We start from the raw sequence: 23,267 nt of genomic DNA on the forward strand, positions 1-23,267 counted from the left end.
GTTCATGGGGGAAACATCTGCATTGTGGTTTGCCACTTTTGTCCTCTTGTGGAAATGTTACACTGAAGAGGAAGGGAAACTGTTAAAATAGCAATAAGAAATCAACTTACATTTAGCATCAAATACAGATCCAAGATTAATAACAGGCTGGTATTTTCTGCTTCACTGAGAGTCACTGCAAGACTGAAAAATCATATGTGTCTTTAAAAAGAGTTACTGAGGAATCTAAAAAAGCCACTGTTAGAAGTAATTTGTTGGCTTCCTGACACATCAAGCTCATTACTGTGATCTGAATATCAGCCTTTGGTGCAATTTGCAATTTTTGGGTAGTTCATTAATGAAGTCTAGAAAAAAGAATGATTATGAAATCAGTCTTGGAGGTTATTCACACACTTTTAATGCTGATGTTATTGGGTGAGTAATTTGTGTTTGAATGTACAGAAATCATAAATCAGCCAGCCCAGGTAAGTGAAGGGCAGCTTGAGTAGTCATCCCAAAATATACTCGACTCTACAAATGCAAGGATTACTGACGACAGCTGTAGACATGTTATGATGACAGAGTCTTAGGGGATAGATATAAATTGAACACATAGGTGTGAGAAAAAATTTATATTCTAGGTAAGATTTTACCAATTTTCCAAGGAAACTCTCAAAATCAAGCAGAGATATGTCAATAGACAGTATTAATGAAAGAAAATACCTAATAAAAAAAATAAATACATTTTTTTCTTCCTCCTAAATTACAGTTGTTTAAAATATGTTTTCCTGGTCAAGCACGGTGGCTCACACATATAATCCTAGCACTCTGGGAGGCCAAGGCAGGCGGATCGCTCAAGATCAGGATGTTCGAAACCAGCCTGAGCAAGAGTGAGACCCTGTCTCTTCTAAAAATAGAAAGATATTAATTGGCCAACTAAAAATATATAGAAAAAATTAGCTGGGCATGGTGGCGCATACTTGTAATCCCAGCTACTCAGGAGGTTGAGACAGAAGGATCGCTTAAGCCCAGGAGTTTGAGGTTGCTGTGAGCTAGGATGACGCCATGGCATTCTAGCCAGGGCAACAGAGTTAGACTCTGTCTCAAAAAAAAAAAAAAAAAAAGTTTTCCAAATACAAGTATACAATGATTTTATGATTTCTCAAAGAACTAGTAGACCTACTCTTTGATCCAGCAATCCCACTACTAGGTATTTACCCAAAGGAAATGAGTCATTTTATCAAAAGCACACCTGCACTTGAATATTTATTGTAGCACAAGTCACAATTGCAAAGATGTGGATTCAACCCAAGTACCCATCAATTCATGAGTGGTTTAGCAAAACGTGGTATATGTATACCATGGAGTACTATTCAGCCATAAAAAAAGGATGAAGTAATGCCTTTTGCAGCAATTTGGAAGGAACTGGAGACCATTATCCTAAGTGAAGTATCTTAAGAAGAGAAAAATGAATACCACATATACTCTCTAATAAACTGAATCTTAAATCAGTGAATTTTTGATATGCTCCTGGTTCTGGCTAGAGTGCAGGGGTAAAGAGGGGACAGTTCAGAGAGGAAGGTCTTTGGCAATTAGCCCATGAGGTCTCTTACAATAGGGCCTCTGTCAATAGGCACTAATAGCATACGAGGCTTGCTAGCTGACCACTGCAGCAGTTTCAGTCTGTTTCCAATTGGAAAGAATAACACTGGTTATTTTTATTTATGGAAAGCATTTCCCACATTGAAGGCACAACCAGCCTACCACAATCTTTTCTATGTGCTACCACAATCTTTTCTATGTTCTTTTCTCGAATGCTTAAGACTTGTAAAAACATTTGGGTATGGATTTGGCATGTTCAGAGTAATCAAATATTACAAATATATGGAGTCTTCTGGAGAGGTTTTAGCTACATTTTGAAACTCCCACTCAGGACAGTTATCATGGACAGATGAGAGATGCTATTCTTTTTTTCATTTTTTTTCCACAGCAAATTAGGTTGAACAGAGAACTACAGGGTTTACTTTCCCATTTTAATAGTGACATCAAGCACTTTTAAGGACCTGTTAAACAGGCCCACAAATAGTCTCCATAGTCATTTGGTACAGTCTGATACCTTCAGGCAGGTGATGTCTGATTCCTCTGTGAAGGTTAAATTTTACTGATGTCATACTGATAAGCCACATTTGAACATGTTTCATTCTTACATCAGTTCAGCTGGAGCATGGATCAAACATACACATTTAATAAAAGACTAAAAAAATGCAGTTATTCTAATTTACTAGCGGTAAAATGTCCAAATGAAGAAAAGGCTTCAACAGTTAACAAAATTGCGATTATACCTAAACCATGTCATACTAAATTTGGAAGGCCACTATTGATAGGTACAAAGGCAAGTAAGATTACAGATAACACAACATAACACCATTTTTAGAACCACATGTTATGTCAAGACCTGCAAGGATCTGAGACAGGAAGAGAAAGTTTAAAGGACTAAGATGTGCTGATGTATCCAGAGTTGAAAACAGCTATCAAAAGGCTGCAGGCATCTGGGAAAGAACTTTCTTTTTAGCGTGGAGGCCAGAGTTATGTTGGCATTGCCTCTGGAATTGGAACAAAACCAATTTTTAATTGGTTTTAAAATCTGAAATGAAACATTCCTGCAGTCATCCATGAACCGACCTTATCCTGTAGAAGTTGAGTGAATCTTGGCCAACCATCTGCCTTATGAATTGTTTTGTCTGGGCCCCTTATGGGACAGAAAGTACTTGTTGTGCAGTAGTTTCGTATCAAGTTACAGGCCTTCATAATGTTGGTTGAGCAGAGAATTCAGACAGAGAAAAAAGTCTCCAGAGAGAAAAATGAAATGCCTTTATTAATATGCCTTGGGGCTAGAAGGACCTGCAAGGCTAGGAGTTGCCACCTACTTTCCTCCACACCTTAGCATAACAGCTTGAAAAAGAAGTAAAGCCTATTCTTGGAGAAGCCAGACAGCTGGACAAATAGACTGCATTAGCGAAGTCCAAGCAAGGTATTGTAAGATTGATTTAACTTAGAATTTTATTAGGTTCACTAGTAACACCAGTGTCTCACACACAGCCGGATTTCCATAAATTCTGGTTGAATGAATGGAGACTTTTTGAAATGTGCATACTATGAAACAGGCATAGAACAAAGGATTCTTCTTAATAGTGCCCATGGATGGGGAGACACTTTCCTCCTTAAATCCACTTTGCCCCAACCACAGGGAAACAGGAGTAAGGGAGGAAACAGATGACTCAACGATTCCTGACTCCGAAAACAAAATGGACAACCCATTGTAGATGAAGAAGATCATCTGAAGTACCTCATAAAATTAAAAACCCACTTTCTCAGATTGGAAATAAATGAAATAAGTAAGCTTCATCAAGAACTTCAGTATTTGGGTTTGAATGACTGCCTAAGAAGTGAGAAGGACAAAAGGGCGAGAAAACCAAAGTTAGCTGTCAAATAATAATGATTAATAATAACTGCTTTTATATAGAGAGTTTTCAATTTTGTGAGAATACTTTAAAATATATTACTGGGAGAGGGCAGAGATTAACTCCAGAATGCCCATTGGCATCTTCATTAAGAAGTATAATTTTAAGCTGGAACCCAGGTGAATGGAGTCCCTCAGACACCATAGCAGCTAGCGATGTATGTGTTATTTATTTGGTGATTGTAGAGTGGGGTTGGGAGACTCATATTTCAAAGTGTAGAACATGCTGTTAGGTCTGAAGTTATCAATGCATTAAGTAAACCATATTCTTAATAATTCCTGAAGCATGCTAACTAATGTGCATCGCTGGGACTAACACATTGCCATTCACTCCAGCTGATCAGGAGCATGACCCGGTGTTATGTTGTAGAGCAAAAAGAGTCTTTTATATTTACTGAAATCAATGCTTCCCCAAATCAGGGCAACACAGGTGAACCATATATTTCAGTGTAACTTAATCGATAGAACTGGGTGTTTTAGAGTCAGATCACCTGGCTCAAATCCCAGCTCTATCGCTTACTACCTGTACGACTTTCAGCAACTTACTTCGCCTCTCTTTGCCTCTCAGTTTCTTCTTCTGTAAAATAGAGATAATAAAATATCTACCTCATAGTGTTGTGATGAGGATTAAATGAGTCAACATTTTAAAACCCCAAGCGTGCCTGGTCCATGGTAAGTACTCCATGGATGTTACCTTTTAATATTAACCAAATGTTGCAATACGAGAGAGAGAGGGTGGGGTGTCACCAATCCAGGTATTTGGGACTTTGATATTCACCTATAACACAGAAGGGCTTTCGGGCAAACCTCAATCTTCCTTGCCATCCTCTATACCGACAACAGCAACCCGCAGACCAGATTCGAATGATGAACTCCAAACCAAAGACGACAATCATCACGAACTCCTAAAATATCAGATAAGACGTGTCAGAGAGAAGCATTATAGAGGAAACCACAGCAAGAAGCTCTATGAATATTTTTGGGCATTTAGGCATTTTATCTAGAACATCTAGTTGTTAACGTCTGAAGTTAAGAACATCTCCTCTTCTCCAAATCAAACTAAACCTGGAAAACATCCGAACCTCATGTTGATTCTCTAGGAATCATGGAATGCTATTCCTTTTCAAGTCACTAACACTTTGCAAATTTAGGAGTCAGTTTCAATATAAATGCGCAGGCTGCATAATGGATCTGTCCCATCCGGAATTTATAGCGTTACTGACTTTAGCTACATGTGAAGTATCTGAAATGAAATAGCACGGTTCCTGAAATATAATGGCAAGTTTTACAGAAAACAGAGCTTCATTTTGCTGCAAGGAGTGACATAATTCCTAAACCTTCAAGAGTTGTTCTCAGAGAGAAAGAAATAAATATTTAGAAATATACTGAGTTCTTTTGTTACAGTGTCAAAATCTTCTTATAAAAGAGTAAGTTTAAGTAGCATTACTGTGTGTGGCACATATATCGTTTGCCAGAGATGAGACCCTGAATCCTCCAGATCCAAAGCCCGTTAATTAGTATGCTGCCCTTTGGCGAGAGCTGCTAGAAAACAACACCTGCTCCAGCAAAATGACTTTGAGATTATTTAGGAAGAGTTGTGAGTTAACCCTGGGGAAAGGCCAGCTAAAGTGGCTCATTAAACAGTCAGTCACACAACGAAAATCCAAATGGAATTTGTAAAAGGAAAGCATCTCTGGAGCAAGCTTGGTGCATCACCTTGCTGTCCCCAGAGGGACAGGCACTGAGTTTATGAAAATTGATTTTCTTTTAAAAAAATAATTCCCTTTCTTGTTTTTAAACAAGAGTCAACTCAACATTTCCAATTTAGAACAATATTTATTAATATTTATTATAATGGCTTAATTATGAAAGTGATACATGGTCTTTACTAAAACTTCCAAACATCAGAGAAATATAGAGCATAGAAAGTAAAAGTTCCAATCCACTCCCCACTCTCCCACCCCACTCCCAAGATAAAAGCTGTTACCAAATTTACAAAAATGGCATTTTTGTTGCAAGTTTCAGGCAAATGTCTGTTTCTTTAGTTAGAGTGCATGATGATATGCTGCACTTTTGAAATGCCTAGTAGTGATATATCATTCTATCCTTCTGTTATTTTGCACTAGGTAATCTACAAATATTCCTCATGATGGGAAGTAAATCCTCAATATCATCACTGCTCACTTACAGTAACTTGAAACCATTTATAGGATAAATCTTCGAAGATGACTTTATGCACAGATAACCAAAACTAAGGTCAGTAAGCATTCATTAAGGATTGGAGGGTTTTGTTTAGTTTTGGCTTTGTTTTGGTTTTGACCATATATCTGGGTAGTTGAGTCTATTCATTTATTAAGGTGTCCAAAGTGTTAGATAATTTGTTTTTAATCCAACACATTTTTCCACATATAGAAAGCATGGTGAGGCCCAAATTACCCATGTAGCTGTGACTGTGCCCAACTTAGGTTTAATAGTAGGTCCATTTTTTTATCCCTGCCCTTAACTCCTGCTTGTGCTATGAATTTTGACACTCTAATTGTTCAAGGTCATAGTATGAGAGAGACCCAAGAAAATCCCAATGTAGCTGGAGCCCTCAGTTACTACCATGTAATGATTTTTCTTTTTCATGGAAGCAGATGACACCAATGGATGTATAGACATTGTTTTTAAGTAAGGTATGCCAAGTATTTCTGTGTTACAGGATGTGAGACAGGATGAATTACACCTATAAATTCCTTACTCAAGGCCCATTGTTCAGAAATATTGCTTGCTGCTTCTTTTTTTGTTTTGTTTTTAAAAGAGGTTAGGGAAAAAAATGAAAACAGAGTTTCAAAATTCATGAAGCAAAACTGATAGAGCTAAAAGGAGAAATAGACAAATCAATCCATAATTATATGGGGACTTTATTATCCATCTTTCCAGAACTACTACAAAGCAAATTAGCAAGTATATAGACTATTTGAACAAGACATTCAACCTACAGGGTCCAATTGGCAGATATAGAACATTCCACCCAATAATAGCAGAATACACATTTTTTCCCAAGCATGCATGGAACATTTACCAAGATAGAACAAACATATCTTACTTACATCATAAACAAACTTCAAAAAGTTTAAAAGAATAAAATCACACATAGCATGTTCTAGAACCACAATGGAATCAAACTAGAAATCAATAACAGAAAGATAAATTCTCTAAACATGTGAAAATTAAACAACACATTTCTCAGTAATCCATTGGTCAAATAGAAAGTCTCAAAGAAAATTAAAAAATACATAGAACTGAATGAAAATAAAACATATCAAAATATGTTAGATACAGGAAAGGCAGATCAGAGAGGAAAATTTATAACATTAAATTAAATACTTAGAAATGAGTAGTCCTCAAATTAATAATCAAAGTTCCTACTTCAACAAACTAGATAAAGAGTAAAACTCAAAGAAAGCAGAAAGAAGGAAATCATATAGATAACAGCATAAATTAATGAAATTGAAAAGATGAAAATGATAGAGAAAATCCATGAAATAAAAAAGTGGTTCTTTGAAAAAAATCAATAAAATTGATAAACCCCTGGCAAGCTGACAAAAATCACCAGCATCAGCCATTAATTGGGGATATCACTACAAATTCTGCAGCCATTAAAAAATTAGAGTGGGCTGTGCACAGTGGCTCATGCCTATAATCTCAGCATTTTAGGGGCCGAGGTGGGAGGAACTCTTGAGGTCTGAAGTTCCAGACCAGCCTGGACAACATAGTGAGAATCCTGTCTCTACAAATAAAAAAAAATGAGGGAATACTATGAATAACTTTATGTACATAAATTTGACAATTCAGAAGAAATGGGACCAAATCATTGAAAACTACAAACTACCAAAACTCAACAAAGAACTAGATAATTAGAATAGCCCTATAACCTCTAAAGAAATTGAATTCATGATTTAAAATTTCCCCCCAAAAATGTCTAGGCCAGATGGTTTCACTGGCAAACTCAACCAAACATTTAAAGAAGAATTATACAATTTTCACACAATTTCTTCCACAAAATAGAGGAGAAAACACTTCCTGACTCATTCTATGATGTCAGTATTATCCTTTCACTAAAACTGGACAAAGACAATACAAAAACAAAATAAAACAAAACAAAAACCAATATCTCTCATGAACTTAGATATGAAAATCTTCAACAAAATATTAGCAAATAAAATCAAACAATATATAAAAAGTACAGACTATAAACAAGTAGGATTTGTTCCTGGTATGCAAGACTGGCTCAGTGTTCAAAAGCAATCACTATAATGCATTATATCATCAAGCTAAAGAAAAAAAATTCATATAATCATGTTAATTGATACAGAAAAAGCATTTGCCAAAATCCAACACCCATTCATGATAAAAACTCTCAGCAAGTTAGGAATAGAGGGTGAACAATTCAATTTGATAAACAGCATTTATGAAAAACCTACAGCTAACATCATACTTAATGGTGAAAGACTGAATGCTTTCCCTTAAAATTGAGAACAACCAAGATGTCAACTTTCACCACTCTTCAACACAGTACTGTAAGTTATAGTCACTGCAATGAGGCAAATAAAAGAAAAAAAAAAAGCATACAGTTTGGAAAGGTAAATATAAAGTGGTCTCCATTTGCAGATGATCATTGACATGATTATCTACAGAAAACATCCTAAAGAATTTACAAAAACACTCTTGGAACTACTAATTTCAGTAATACTGCAAGATATATGATCAACACACAAAAATCAATTACATTTCTGTATACTAACAACGAGCATATGGAAATCAAAATTAAAACCAATATTATTTATAAGCATTCCAAGTATGAAATGCTAGTTACATATATACTTAGCAAAACATGTACAGTTGATATATGCTGAAAATTACAAAATGTTGATAAAATTTAAAAATCAGAGAAGACCTAAATAAGCGGGGAGAAATACCATGATCATGAATCAAAGACTCACCATAATAAGGAAGTCAAGTCCTCCCAAACTGATCTATAGATTTAACGAAATGCCTGTCAAAATCTCAGCAGGGTTTTTTTTTTTTGATACAAACATATTCTAAAATTTACATGGAAATGTGCAAGCCTTATAACAGCTAAAACAATCCTGACAAAGAAGAATAAAGTAAGAGGAATCATTTTACCTGATATTAAGGCTATTAGATAGCTCCAGCAATCAAGATCATGTGGTCTTGGTGGAGGGACAGACACATACGACAAGGGAACAGAACAGAGGACTCAGAACTACACCCACACAAATGTGCTCAATTTTTTAAAAATTGATTTTTGTTAAAGGTGTAAAAGCAGTTCAATGGAGGAAAAATAGTCTTTCAATAAATGATGCTGGAGAAATTGGACCATCTATAAGCAAAAAATATGAACTTCAATCTATACCTCGCACTGTATACAAAAATCATTTGAAAATGGACCATGGGATGAAATATTAAACACAGAAAGATATGGACTTTAGTAAAAAGTATATGAGAAAATTTTGAGGATTTAGGTTGAGTTCTTAATCATGATATCAAAAGCATAAATTGTAAAAGAAAAAATTGATAAATTGTACTCTGTGAAAAGTAAAAACTTACTCTGTGAGAGTCCATGTACTGAGGTTAAAAAACAAATTATGAGAAAATATTTGAAAACCACGTATTTGGCAAAGGACTAATATCTAGGATGTATAAAGAAACCTCAAAATTCCACAGTTAAAAAAACTTAGAAATTTGGCAAAAGATGTGAAGAGGAAATTCATAAAAGATGACGTATACCAAAAAGGATATACAGATGACAAATTAGCACATGAAAAGATATTTGACATCATTAGCCACAGGGAAATGTAAATTAAAGCCACAATAAGATAAAGGTATCACTACACAGCTATCAGAATGGCTAAAATATAAAATAGTGACAACACAAAATGTCTGGGAAGATGTAGAGAAACTACATCATTCAAACATTGATGTTGGGAATGTAAAATAGTACAGTCCCTCTGAAAAACAGCTTGATATTTTCTTTTTTCATTTGTAAATAGAGACAGGGTCTCACTCTGTTATCCAGGTGGGAGTGCAGTAGTGCAATTGTAGCTCACTGCAGCCTCAAACTCCTGGGCTCAAGCGGTCCTTCTATCTCACCTTCCAAGTATTAATAGCTGAGACTAAAGGTGTGCTAATTTTTAAATTTTCTGCAGAGATGAGGTCTCGATATATTGTCCAGGCTGGTCTTGAACTCCTGGTCTCAAGCAATCCTCCTGCCTCAGCCTCCCAAAGTGCTGGGATTACAAGCATGAGCCACTGTGCCTGGCCCTGATAGTTATAAGGCTAAACATACAGTTACCATATAAACTCAGCAATTGTACTCTTGGACATTCATGTCAGAGAAATGAAAACTTATGTTTGTACAAAAACCTGTACATGAATATTCATAGTAGAATTATTCATAATGGCCAAACGCTAAGAACAGCCCAGATGTCTTTCATCATGAGGATGGTTAAACATGCTGGGTTTAACCATCATGAAACACTACTCAAGAGTAAAAATGAATGAACTATCGATACACATAGCAACTTGGGTGAATTGCTAGGTAATTATGCTGAGTAAAAAGGCACCAATCCTGAAAGGTTACACACTGCATAATTCCATTTATATAACATTTTTGAACTAAAAAATTTTTAGAAATGGAGAAAAGATTAGTGGATTTTAGGGGTCAAGGGTGGAAGGGGAAGAGGTGGGCAAGTGGGAAGGAGGAGGTAGGCGTGGCTATAAAGAGGCAACTTGAAAGATCCTTGTGGTGATAGAACCGCTCAGTATCTTGAGACTGTTGTGTTAGAGACACCAATCTCCACATGTGCTAAATTGTACCGAACTAAATACACACACACACAAATAGGTACAAGTAAAACTGGGGAAATCTGAATAAGATCTGTGAATTGTATTCAATATTTATTATCCTGGTTGTGATATTATACTATAGTTTTACAAAATGTTACCATTTGGGGAAAGTGGGTAAAGTGTACACAGGATCTCTCTGTACTATTTCTTACAGCTGTGTGTGGACCTACAAACATCTCAATAAAAATTAGAATTTAAAAAAAAAAAAGCCATTTCCAGCAATCTGGTCAGTGTGGTAGGCTCATGAAAGGAGATGTGTTCTTCAAGTCCAGATGCTAGATCTGATCTCATTGTACTTTGGTTTAGTGGTACTCTCTAAATCACCCTTTGGATGGGACTCATTATTTTATTTTCAAATGAGTTTAAAATATAAAAATCTGTTATGTTCAATTGTAATGACTGAGATTAGGGATGGTTCTTCTGACCCTTGCTAGGTCAGCTGCCAAGGTTGAATTTTTGAGGCGTGTTTTCCTGGTTCTTTGCCTCCTTGCTTGGAAAAATAGCAAGCAGGGCTGGTACTACAGAGTAGCACTTCCACACAAGCAGCTTTTATAGCAGGCTTTTCAGCAAAGCATAGAAAGCGAAAGTACATTTCCTGAGGGGAAATGGGTCTATCTCCACGAAAGCTGGGGTCTTACCACACTTCTACTTTTACGGCTACACCTTATCATATGTTAAATGGTGGGTGGATATTCGTTATTTCTCTGGGAAAAGGGTGGAGAGTTCTTAGAGCTAAGCGTTCTCCCCAGTTTTGTCCTTATAGGGTAACTTCCAGGGGTTGCCATGACATTTGTAAACTGTCATGGTGCTGGTGGGTGTGATTTTTACTATGGTAATGTATGTTAATGGAGAAAATGTTACCATAGGACATTAGCTCCTAGTTTCCATGCATGCTCCTGGTGGGGAAAAGTCCCTAACCTCAAGGTCCTGCTGTTACGGGTTTTCTTCTAAATACTCATTTCCTCCTCGTTTTTGTCCCCATCCTCTCTTCGTGTGGTTAGTGCTGCCAACTGCACCTAACATCGGACATGAGGCATGTCCTGGCGCCTTTGCTGTTGTACCTCAGGATAAATCTGTTCATTTTCTCTCACTTGGTGTTAGTTAAAATAAAATGCCCACTATTTACTCAAATGGGCACTAAGGAGATTAGTGAATAATATTCAGAATACCTGACCTATCTGGACAAAAGCTGTAATGGAAAGCTGGTGTTATTAACAATGATCCTGTGTTTCCTCATTGAAGCCCGGAGTATCTTGGCTTTGTCAGTCCTCCACAAAACCAAAGGCAATGTTTATTTTATCACTGGTTTTCAAAGAGTTATAGTTTCCTCATTTGTCCTCACAGAATTTTGGCAGAACATAGAACATCTTTCCTCTTCTTCTTAAAGACTAAGGAAATTAAGAAACATAAGAGGTAAACATAAGTGGTAGAGCTAGTCCTGAATTTTATATATAGTATCTATCGAGAATACTAATCTGGCATTAGCCTTCTTTTCCAGATATTAAGGAAGCCTTTTCATATGCCACACCAGAGAACTATACTGCAATTTCATTGATATATATAACTTTGTTGTATCATTTGAGGTTTAAATTCTGTTCTTGCAGTTATTTTGATTTCTAGCTACTTAAAAGAGGTTTTAGCTCAAGACAGATCGATTGTCTTCATACAAATTCACAATGCCTAAAAGCTCCTGTTCTAGTTGTTTTCTCATTAATTAACAGCACTGTTCATTAAAACACAGTGACCTTTGTCTAATCTACAAGCTGTCTTCTATGACCATTAGTTTTTCCTGGTTTTATGCCATCAAATAGCATTTTTGTGAAGATGAAATGCCGACATTTTAAACTCTGTGACATTTGCGCCAGTTCTTGAAGAGCTATGGCTAATTAGATATACAAAATTAGAACTATTTCTTTTATTCAGAATATCAACATAATCAATTCCCAGCTATTTTTGCTGCTTTGTGTGTGTGTATGAATATACTTAAAGTAACATGGGGCTAGCAAGCCAGCATGCTTCCTTACATAATCCCCTCAGGGAAAGAATTTGTGACGTAAACTGCGTCGTAAATTGCAAAGAAAGACATCCATCAGATGGGTTGCAGTTATAATTCTTTGTAATTTGGAAAATTCTAGTATAATACATATTAAGGAAATGAAATTAAGATCTAGAGATGGCTCTGCACTTAGATCAAAATGTGGAAATAAAAATACAAAAATAAATCATCTTTTGGAATTTTGTCTCTTTGGAAAGCAGAAAAATATCCTAAAAACATGCTTGCTAACCATTACTTACAGGACATCACATGCCATCATCAGTCCAGCTGGCTTTCAAATTTCTCCTTACTTTATGGGAAGGTATGTTAACTACTAATACACTGGAAGAGAATTTGAAGGAATGAATGTTTTTACCCAAAGGACTGATTTGATTGGGAGTTGAGGACATCTCAACACTTTCAGAATGACGTCTGCATGGAGGTGGTGGTGAGGGTATGACAGAACTTTATTAAATTGCTTAGTAGACACTGCCCTGGTTGGGGCACTGCCCTGTATTGGGAATACAGATTGAGACCATATGAGCCAGAGAGAAGTGGGCGCCCCTTTCTTGGGGTGAAGGAGAGCACTGTATGTTTGAGTCAGGAATAGCAGGTCATTCCTGGTTTACCCCTAGGGAAAAGGGGGACATAGAAGTGGGAGTGGGGAGAGGATGGGGAAATTAGAACAAGGTGTAAAGGGGCATGGATGCTTCAATGACAGTTTGAAAGACAGTGTGACTAGGGTTAGCCTCATTGGCTGGAAGGTTTAGGAAGACATTGGTAGATGAATCCCTCTGAGTAGCACCAGCAAAATCCAGTGCTTCTGTAGGTCTTCTTTCTTTTGGTATCTTTTGGTTCAGAAATTCCTGAAACTTCTCTATAAATGATTTATCCACTCAAGTTTTTCACACAGGTTAAAATGTAAATCTTCCTCTGAAAAGTAATTAATTCACTTAACCACACCTATAGGACTATGTTCATTTATCCTAGAGTTCTTCAGAAAGGCATAGGGAAGGGAATAGTTTGAAAATTCCCCATTCCAAATGACTGATTTACATTTTATTACCAAGGAAGGATTAGGGCAGGGTTTTTTTTTTTTCTTATCAGATATTGGGAATACAGATTGAGATCATATGAGCCAGGGAGAAGTGGGCGTCCCTTTCTTGGGGTGAAGGAGAGCACTATATGAGCCAGGAATAGCAGGTTATTCCTGGTTTACCCCTAGGTGTTCAGCCTAGAGTGGCCCTATGCATCCCAGTTTACCTGTTGAGATGCCATGGTGAGGACTTCTATCCTCTCTTGTAGTGATTTTAGAAGCTTGGGGATGGGTTGGCTGCTGTCAGTTGCTACAAAGCCTGCCTGGTATAAGGCAGCCACCCAAGTGACCCCTTCTGTGTTCATGTTTTATGTTCCAAAAGTCATATATGCATTAGGACAAAGGATGTCTTTGGCCTTCCCCTTCACCTGCCAAAGATGGAGTCTGCTCATGGGATCAAGCTGTCGTGGTGCTCTTCGTGGAGGAGCCTGAGGTTTTTTTTTTTTTGACAGAGTCTCACTCTATTGCCCAGGCTAGAGTGCCATGGCATCAGCCTCACTCATAGCAACCTCAAACTCCTGGGCTCAAGTGATCCTCCTGCCTTAACCTCCATAGTAGCTGGGACTACAGGCATGTACTACCATGCCTGGCTAATTTTTTCTATATACTTTTAGTTGTCTGATTAATTTCTTTCTATTTTTGGTAGAGATGGGGTCTCACTCTTACTCAGGCTGGTCTCGAACTCCTGAGCTCAAACGATTCTCCCACCTTGGCCTCTCAGAGTGCTAGGATTACAGGCATGAGCCACAGTGCCCTGCCTGAGCCTGAGTTGTTAATGCATGTGATTGGGATTCACTCACATTCCCTCTTCCCTCCTTAGGAACAGAAAGCAGGCTCACTGAGTTCTTTCTGGTTGACCACCCTCCCCCACCCCAAACCTAATTATACCTTAATTGGTTTGAGGTTTATATATGGGTGTGTCTACATGCATCTTCATGTGTATATAGCAAGGACTGGAACCAAACCTCTGAATCAAAAACTCCAAGCTGGAGAAAATTGAAAATGATTTGCTGCACCTTGGACTGAACCCAGATATCTATTTTATTAGGATTTTGCCAAATAATCACAAATTATCCAGCTTAACTTGGAATTGAAGCTGAAAGCCCTGAATCAGGACACCAAAAGAGTCTCCAAAATAAATGAAATCAAACCAAGTTTTCATTGGATTCAAATTGCTAATGTGTCTATTTCTCATTAACCTATAGGCTTTTCTTTCTCTTAAGAACTATATGAACTTGCCCCTAAATAATCTGACTAACAATTTAAAACTAATCCTGGTACCAGAAATAAAATTAGGCCATTCTTTTAGTTTTATAATAATAAAACATGCAAGGGAAATTAATTAACTAATGCCTTTACAATTAAAATTTAAGATACATATACAAATTTAAGTGGAATTCCTTAAAACAAATGATGTTGTCAATTAAGAGAGATATCCTTGGCCTCGAGAAGTTGGTACACATCAGCCAAGTTGACTATAAAGCAAATCTTATCTTCTCATGCTGGTGATATTTATTCTATGGGTGGAGGTGGACACCTGTGCCAAGACAAGAGTTAGTGTGGCTTCTAGGCTACTGAGAGGCTGAGGATCATGTCTGAACTCGGTGTGCTCTTGGAGAACTTTCAGAACTTTTAACTTTTTACTGTGGCATTACATCTCTGTCCTTACAGTTGCCCTTTCCTGCACCATGGAAATTGCTCTTACACTGAGACATCCCTTGACTTCCAGAATACTTGCCCCTTTATTCTTCCTTTAGGGTATTTACATGGTGTACGGTGTAACTAACTTCTCTGCAATGTTTACTTCATTTATGGGGGTCTTGCTTTTCATGAATTCACTTTACAAATGTATATACTAAATACTGTAAACATGCAGAATATAAAAATGAACAATATATTCTACCACCCTTGAGGAGTTTATAGTCTATTTGAGTAAGATAAAACACTCCCACTAGAAAAGTTACAAAATGGTATGCCACGAGTTCTGAGTGGTGGTTCCTAGAGAAACTATTTACCCTTTGGTTGTTGTAACTCCTCACCTAGGGCAGGCCCTCACCAAATGTTTGTTGAAGTTCCCTTTAGTTCAAGGCTTTGGGGTCAGAAAAACCCGATTAGCTTACTGTTGATTTTATTACTCCATTAAGATCAAAATTCTGAAAAAAAGCTGGCTAGAAGTAGAAATATTGGAATAAGTTAATTGGCCCATGATTTTTTTTTTCCTGACCTGTCTATTCAGCTTTATTGACACTAATTGCAATGAGGTGGTCAACGGCCTCTTACCACAAGATGTCTTGGTGTCTGCGTGCGTTTATTTTGATAAAGCTGTAGGACATTAATGACCTAATTTCACTCCTATGGTTTATACTACTAAATACTTTTTATTTTTATTTGTGGTCATGTGATATCTCTTCTCCTTTTTACTTTTCTACTAGCATGTTAAGATTTTTCGTCAATGGTTACACCATTGTTCTTAAGACAGGCTGGGGAAAGAGGAAAAGTGAGAGTTTATTCCTTTTATTTGACCATGTTTTAGACAGATCTCCAAATGCATTGGTTTTGGTAGGAAATTCAGGGCAGAGCCAAAATGGCTCCTGAAGGCTGAGCAGAAGCAGGCAGTGTGTGTTGCGTATTCAGCCATGAGAAACGCACAGCCTGTGTTGATGAAGGGGCTGAACTCTGAGAACCTCAGCTGTTGAGCTGTCAGTGGGAAAGGCGTTCTGCTTGTTGATGGAATGTGAAAATGGTGGGTATAACCCGGAAGAAATAGAAACCTCCCGGATCATGGCTTTCAGAGGAAGAAAAGGCTATGGGTAGTGTTGGAGTCCGGCAGAAATCAGGTACTATTTTGCTTTCTTTCCATACCCCTGGGCTTCTTGTAGACCTATACACCCACTGGGAGAAATCTTCATGCTTTCTCAGGTCATCTGACCCACCTTCCTTCTAGATCTTCTGGCAAAACTGGAGACATTTTGATATAAAAACTTAGTTTTGCTTTCCTCCTCTCCTACTCATGATGATTGTTTTCTCTTAGAAGCACCAAAGTGCATTTCATTACCTAAGATTGTACATTTTTCCCATTACTGTGGTATGTGTTATTGGTGTTTGTGTACTCTGTGGCAACGTTAACAACCTTTGGCGAGCTTCGAGAGGTAGGAAACCACACACTTCTGCCTGTGCATATTCCAAACACACTTGTATGCTCACTCGCACAAAAACTTTCAGAACTTGATGGTGGAGCTTAGTCAACTAGTTTCATGCAGGAAAATAGGAAAGGCAAAAATTTAAGAATGAAACTATAGAGGAGACCCTATTAACAGAACTTACTACCACAAATAGAAAGTTCATATTAACTCTCTGTGCAATCTCTGACCAACATAAAAAAGTTAACTATCCCCAAAGTACGTAAATCAGGCATTGTAATAATATTTAATTAATAACACTTTCTAAAGTGAAGGAAAATTTAAAGTTTTCTGCCATTTAGGACATCTGGATCACAAAGAAACATCAAATATATGCAGGATCATTTATTTTAATTGTTTCAATTTTATTAACCATGTGAATCTTCACAGAGTATCTTTTATGAAATCTGTCATGACTCTGGGACATTTATTTATATCTCTGATTGTTTCTAGTCATCTATCAAAATCATTCAAGACCAGTCATACTATAAATCAAGTATACTCTTAGACTGAGTAAGATGAAGGGCCTGATCATAGACAATCTTGATCTAATTTAAGGAGCCCTTCTGTTTGTTGTTCACTTGAACCACTAAATAATAAATTAAGAATAAATATGTCTTCTATAATTACTGGCTTAAGAGAAACTGAGATGAGGACATACACAATAAAACCACCTGGGAAATTTCTAAGTGTTTTAGAATGCCCATTTTTTTTTATGGTCCCTAAGCATAAGACATAGCTCATGGCAAATATTTATCAATTGGATTTAATGGTGAATTATCCTGACAGCTGAATCTAAGGAATACCTAGAGGTATCCTTTGTTTCTGTAATAATCTGGGTTGTGTTATCTACCAAGCCACATTCTGATCACCATTTGTTTTTCTGAAGTTTCCCTGCTGGAAGAAAAACGCCTTATCTTGCTTTGTCTATCCTTTATCTCAGTCAGAGATAATTCTTACAGCACATAAGGAATCACCGTTATTTGCCCATAGTATTTGGAATGTTTTTGCTGCCGAGCACCTCTGCTCATATCAACACATCTTAACTAATACATCAGTGCCTGCTTGTCACCCATTATGTACCCCTGCCAAGCAACCTCTGGTGGGTGGTGGCCCCTATCTGCAGGATGAATTGCCATCCCTTGGACTGATTTGGAAAATCACTTAGTAGAGGAGGGAACTGATCTGTCACAGTAACTTGAAACCCTCCTCTGTGCTCCTATTCTTTTATTTGGTAGTAGACTTATTCTTACCTGGCAACATGACACTTGATTTGGAGACCACAGTAGTAGTTTAATGATATGTGAGAGAGCCAACCCAACAATTTTAACTGATAAAGCCTCCTACACACAATTAGTGACCAAAGCCATGGAAATATAAACACACATATTGAATTTACAGGACATATGCGAGAAGTAGGCTTTGGACAAAAATAACTCTTTTCAGAAGTAAGGGTCTGCCCCCCGAAAAGAAAGCACCGGAGAGAGAAAGTGCACTTCTTCCCATTTGCTAAGCAGCATGGGATGCCTGAATAGATGTAAAATGATACAGCAGTGTCAAGTTGACCTTTTGTAAAATGTAGACAAAGAAGTCCTGGAGCAAAGTGCGCTGGAAGCTGGAAGTAAATGTACGTACAGCCTGGCTCAGAGTGAACAGGGATGTTGGTCTGGAGGAAAAAGGAACAAGGGATCCATGGGGGTGGATTCTCTTCCTGAAACAAGGAGGGCTGTGGGAAATTTCCTCAAATGAAAGGGAAACAGCTCTTGCCTCTCTCTTGTTTGCAACCTGCTGACCTTCCAGGCCAGCCTGTGAGGCCTCTAAGGAGGCAATGACATCACACCCACCTACAGATAGCCTCACTGTGCCACTGCTTCCATCTCAGCCTCTTGTGATTGAAGCCCCAAGAATCTCTCTGCAGGTGTGGAAGTTGGGGAGGCTCTTCCCTGCTGCTCCTTTACTCCCCATCCCCATATTTTTGCAGGCAGGGAACAGAATTAAAGCAAGGTTCCCCCCTCCCCCCGTAGGAAAGAGTATCTAGAGTCACTGAAAATACAGTGTTCAAAGACTAGCTTTTTATTTCCAAGATTGGGATCTTATCAGAGACTAAATTATTTATCCCGTTGAAAGTTCCTATTTTTACAATTCTGTTATTTTACTCTGCTTGTTCGCATAGCAAATATGGGTTAACAGAATCTTATTTTCTTCAAGAGCTCAAATACAATTCATCACTTCCATTCAGACTCCACTAATTCAGAATTTGTGATAATTCCACTAGGGTTTGGGTGACACTTATTTTTGTCCCATTTATTAAAAGGATTTACTAGGCAATTTAAGAACAGAAATGAGAGGACAAGGGGGAAGGTTCAGCTTATTTAAGAGGAAATACTTTTCAAGATCCTTAATAGCACTTATTTGCATTTAAACAATTAATGGAATAATTACAACCAAGCCATCTCATTCATTAAAGAAAACCCAGCAGGAGCTTTATTTGGCAACAGTTTGTTAGCAGAGATTCCCCAAGTATCGACTCAATGGAAAATTGGTAAGAGATATGCTTCCTCCCAAATTCTAATTATCCCCTTTCAATCATCTCAAATGTTTCCCAAACATTGAGATAATTATTCCAATAAGGTACTGCTAGCTGCATAAATTAATACACAAATATGTGTCAGTCTGTTCCACTGATAGCTCTGAGCCCCTGTGATGAGTGAAGGCAGCCACTACCCTAGCAGAACCATGACATGCTGGACCAGAACGAAGGGTCTACAGCTGATTCAAGGGGCTTGAGACCCATTTCCACCGCCCTATCTTCACTAGCTCCTTGCTCTGAATTTGCATATTATGTTCTGATCCTTTTCATACCTCTACAAAATAAGGAGACAGACCTACCCCAGTAGATAGGCCTACTTGCCTCTCTCTCCTTGATATTGGCCCCTGACTACCTAAAAAGCTGCAAGTTCCAGGGAAGCAGAAGGCCAGCACGGGGACTTGACTGGGTCAGTGTCAAACACAGGAATCATTAATTCGGTCCTACTGGGATGCTCAGGACAAAGTACAGAAAATGGAGACTCCATTATGTTTCCTTTATTCATTTAGCAGAGCACAGGGATTAGGACTAAGGAGAAGTTCTGCTACCTATGGGATGTGTGTGATTTAACTTTATCTTTCTGTGCCGCAGTTTTCTTTTCTATAGAATGGGGAAGAAAATTCCATCATTAATAGGGTTGTTACTGGAGTTTAAATGAATTCATATTTGTACAGTGCTTAGAATAGTGCTCAATACATAGAAACCACTTTATAGCAGTTATATAAAAGAAAGCCAGTTGTTAAATATTTATTGAGTGCTTACTGTGAGCTAGGTACTTTTCTAGATGGTGGGGATGCAGAAGTGAATACAATAAAAAAATAAAAATAAAAATTCCTGCCCATTTGATGCTTCCAATGGAGGGAAGCAGATAATATAATAAACAAGTTACATTTTATAGAACATTGAAAGATAAGTGATATAGAGAGTGATAAAAGAGGGTAACGGTGCTGGGAAGAGCTGGCAAGTTTCCAGCCTTAAATAGTAAAGTCAGAGTAGGTCCTTTACAGCAGACTAAAAGTTGTTAAGGCAGTGAGTCAGGCAGGTACCTGATGGCTGAGGGATTTGTTGGTGCAAAAGCTGTGAGGTGTGAATGAGGAACAAGGAGACCAGGGGGGCTGAAGGAGATTGGGTAAGAGGAGAGGGACAAAAGGTGAGAATAGATGGGAATGGAGGACCAGACTGTGGAGGGTCTTAGGGCGTTGTATTTTTTCCAGTAGATTTGGGGGGTACAAGTGTTTTTTGTTACATGGATGAATTGTATAATGCTGGGCTTTTAGTGTACCTGTCACCAGAATAGTGTATATTGTACTCAACTGGTAGGTTTTTATCCTTCACCCCCTTCCACCTTCCCCCTTCTTAGTTTTCAACGTCCATTGCACCACCTTGTGACCATATAAATCCCTTGTTTAGCTCCTACTTATAAGTGAGAACACATAGTGTTTGTTTTCCATTCCTGAGATATTTCACTTAGGATAATGGTCTCCAGTTCCATCCAAGTTGCTGCAAAAGGCATTATTTCATTCTTTTTATGGTTGAGTAGTACTCCATGGTGTGTGTGACACACACACACACACACACACACACACACACACATATGTGGTATATATATATATATATATATATATATATATATATATATATACCACATTTTATTTCCCCATTCTTCAGTAGATGGGCACTTAGGTTGATTACGTATCTTTGCAATTGTGGATTGTGCTGTGATAAACATTTGGGTACAGGTGTCTTTTAGGTAAAAATGTCTTCTTTTCCTTTGGGTAGATATGCAGTAGAAATCTGAATGCCGAAGCAAATAGTAGGTCTACTTTTAGTTCTTTGAGGAATCTCCATACTGTTTTCCACAGAGGTTGTGTGGTAGTTTAGAATCCCACCAATAGTGTACAAACATTCCCTTTTCACTATATCCGTGCCATCTATTATTTTTTGACTTTTTAATAATGGCCATTCTGACAGGAATAAGGTGGTGTCTCATTGTGGTTTTAATTTGTATTTTCTTGATGATTAGTGATGTTGAGCATTTTTTAATGTTTTTTGGCCATTTGTCTACCTTCTCTTGAAAAAATCTGTTCATGTCTTTCACCCACTTTTTGATGGGGTTGTTTTTCTTTTCCTTGCTGATTTGTTTAAGTTCTTTGTAGATTCTGGATATTAACCCTTTGTTGAATATATAGTTTGCAAATATTTCCTCTAATTCTCTAAGTTGTCTCTTTACTCTGTTGATTATTTCCTTTGCTGTGCAGAAACTTTTTAGTTTAATTAAGTCCTATTTATTTATTTTGTTGTTGCTGTATTTGATTTTGGGGTCTTAATCATAAACTCATTGCTTAGGCCAATGTCCAGAAAAGCTTTTCCTATGTTTTATTCTAGAATTTTTATGGTTTCAGATCTTACATTTAAGTCTTAAATCCATCTTGAGTTGATTTTTGTATACAGTGAGAGAGATAGGGATCCAGTTTCATTCTTCTGAATGTAGCTATCCAATTTTCCCAACACCATTTATTGAATAGGGTGCTCTTTCCCCAGTGTATGTTTTTGTCTGCTTTGCTGAAAATAAGTTGTTTGTATAGGTGACATTTGGAGCAAAAAAAAAAAAAAAAAAAAAAAGAAAGAAAGAAAATAAGTTGTTTGTAGCTATATGGCTTTATTTCCTGGTTCTCTATTCTGCGCCATTGGTCTATGTCCTACCTTTACACCAGTCCCATGCTATTTTGGTTACCATTGCCTTGTAGTATAATTTGAAGTCAGGTAATGTGAAGCCTCCAAATTTGTTCTTTTTCCTTAGGATGCTTTGGCTATTTGGGCTCTTTTTTGATTCCATATAGATTCCATGAGGATTATTTTTTTCTAGATATGTGAAAAATGACATTGGTATTTTGAGGGGAATTGAATTGAATCTGTAAATCACTTTGGGCAGTATAGATGATTCAACAATGTGGATTCTTCCAATCTATGAGCATGGGATGTATTTTCATTTGTTTGTATCATCTATGATTTCTTTCATTAGTGTTTTGTAGTTCTCCTTGTAGAGATCTTTCACTTCCTTGGTTAAATATATTCCTAAGTATTTTCTTTTCTTTGCAGCTATGGTGAATGGTACTGAGCTCTTGATTTGACTCTGAGCTTGATTGTTATTAGGATATAGAAATGCTACTGATTTGTGCACACTGATTTTGTAACCTGAGACTTTACTGAATTTATATATCAATTCTAGGAGGTCTACTTTTGGTGACCTCCTAAAGTCTTTTGGTGAAGTCTTTAGGATTTTGAAGATATAAGATCATATTGTTGGCAAACAGGAATAGTTTGACCTCCTCTTTCCTAATCTGGATGCCCTTTATTTCTTTCTCTTGCCTGTTCCTTCTATGTCTAGTTTGTTGGGGGTTTTTATCAGGAAGGGGTGCTAGATTTTATCTAATGCTTTTTTCAGCATCTATTGAGATCATCATATGGTTTCCAATTTTAATTCTGGTTTTGTGGTGATTCATATTTATTGATTTGCATATGTTGAACCATCCTTGTATCCCTGGGATGAAAGCCACTTGACTGGGGTGAATTCCTTTTTTGATGTGCTGTTGGATTCAGTTTGTTCATATTTTGTTGAGGATTTTTGCATCTATGTTTACAAGGGATATTGATCTGTAGTTTCCTTTTCTTGTTATGTCCTTTTGAGGCTTTGGTATTAAGACGATACAGGCTTCATAGAATGATTTAGGGAGGATTATCTCCTCCTCTATGTTATGAAACAGTTTCTATAAGATAGATGCCAGTTCTTCTTTGTAGGTCTGGTAGTATTTGGCTGTGAATCCATATGATCTGGGACTTTTTTTTTATTGTTGGGAGTATTTTTATTACTGTTCAATCTTGCTACTCATTATTGGTCTATTCAGGATTTCTATTTCTTTCTGATTCAAGCATGGGAGGGTGTGTGTTTCCAACAATTT

General features: G+C 37.3%; 1 protein-coding gene across 5 annotated transcripts in view; it reads right to left on the reverse strand.

The window, feature by feature from the left end:
• Positions 1-23,267, reverse strand: part of KCNQ5 (potassium voltage-gated channel subfamily Q member 5) — a 510,994-nt gene that overhangs the window by 128,916 nt on the left and 358,811 nt on the right. For all 5 annotated transcript variants that reach the window (XM_012754013.3, XM_012754011.3, XM_012754012.3 and 2 more), the window contains exon 3: positions 4,278-4,404. In XM_012754013.3, coding sequence (XP_012609467.2) covers positions 4,278-4,404 — 127 coding nt within the window. The remainder of the gene's footprint in view (positions 1-4,277; positions 4,405-23,267) is intronic.

Source organism: Microcebus murinus, chromosome 5 (assembly GCF_040939455.1).
Source record: "Microcebus murinus isolate Inina chromosome 5, M.murinus_Inina_mat1.0, whole genome shotgun sequence".
In the NCBI taxonomy this organism is placed as follows: Eukaryota; Metazoa; Chordata; class Mammalia; order Primates; family Cheirogaleidae; genus Microcebus; species Microcebus murinus.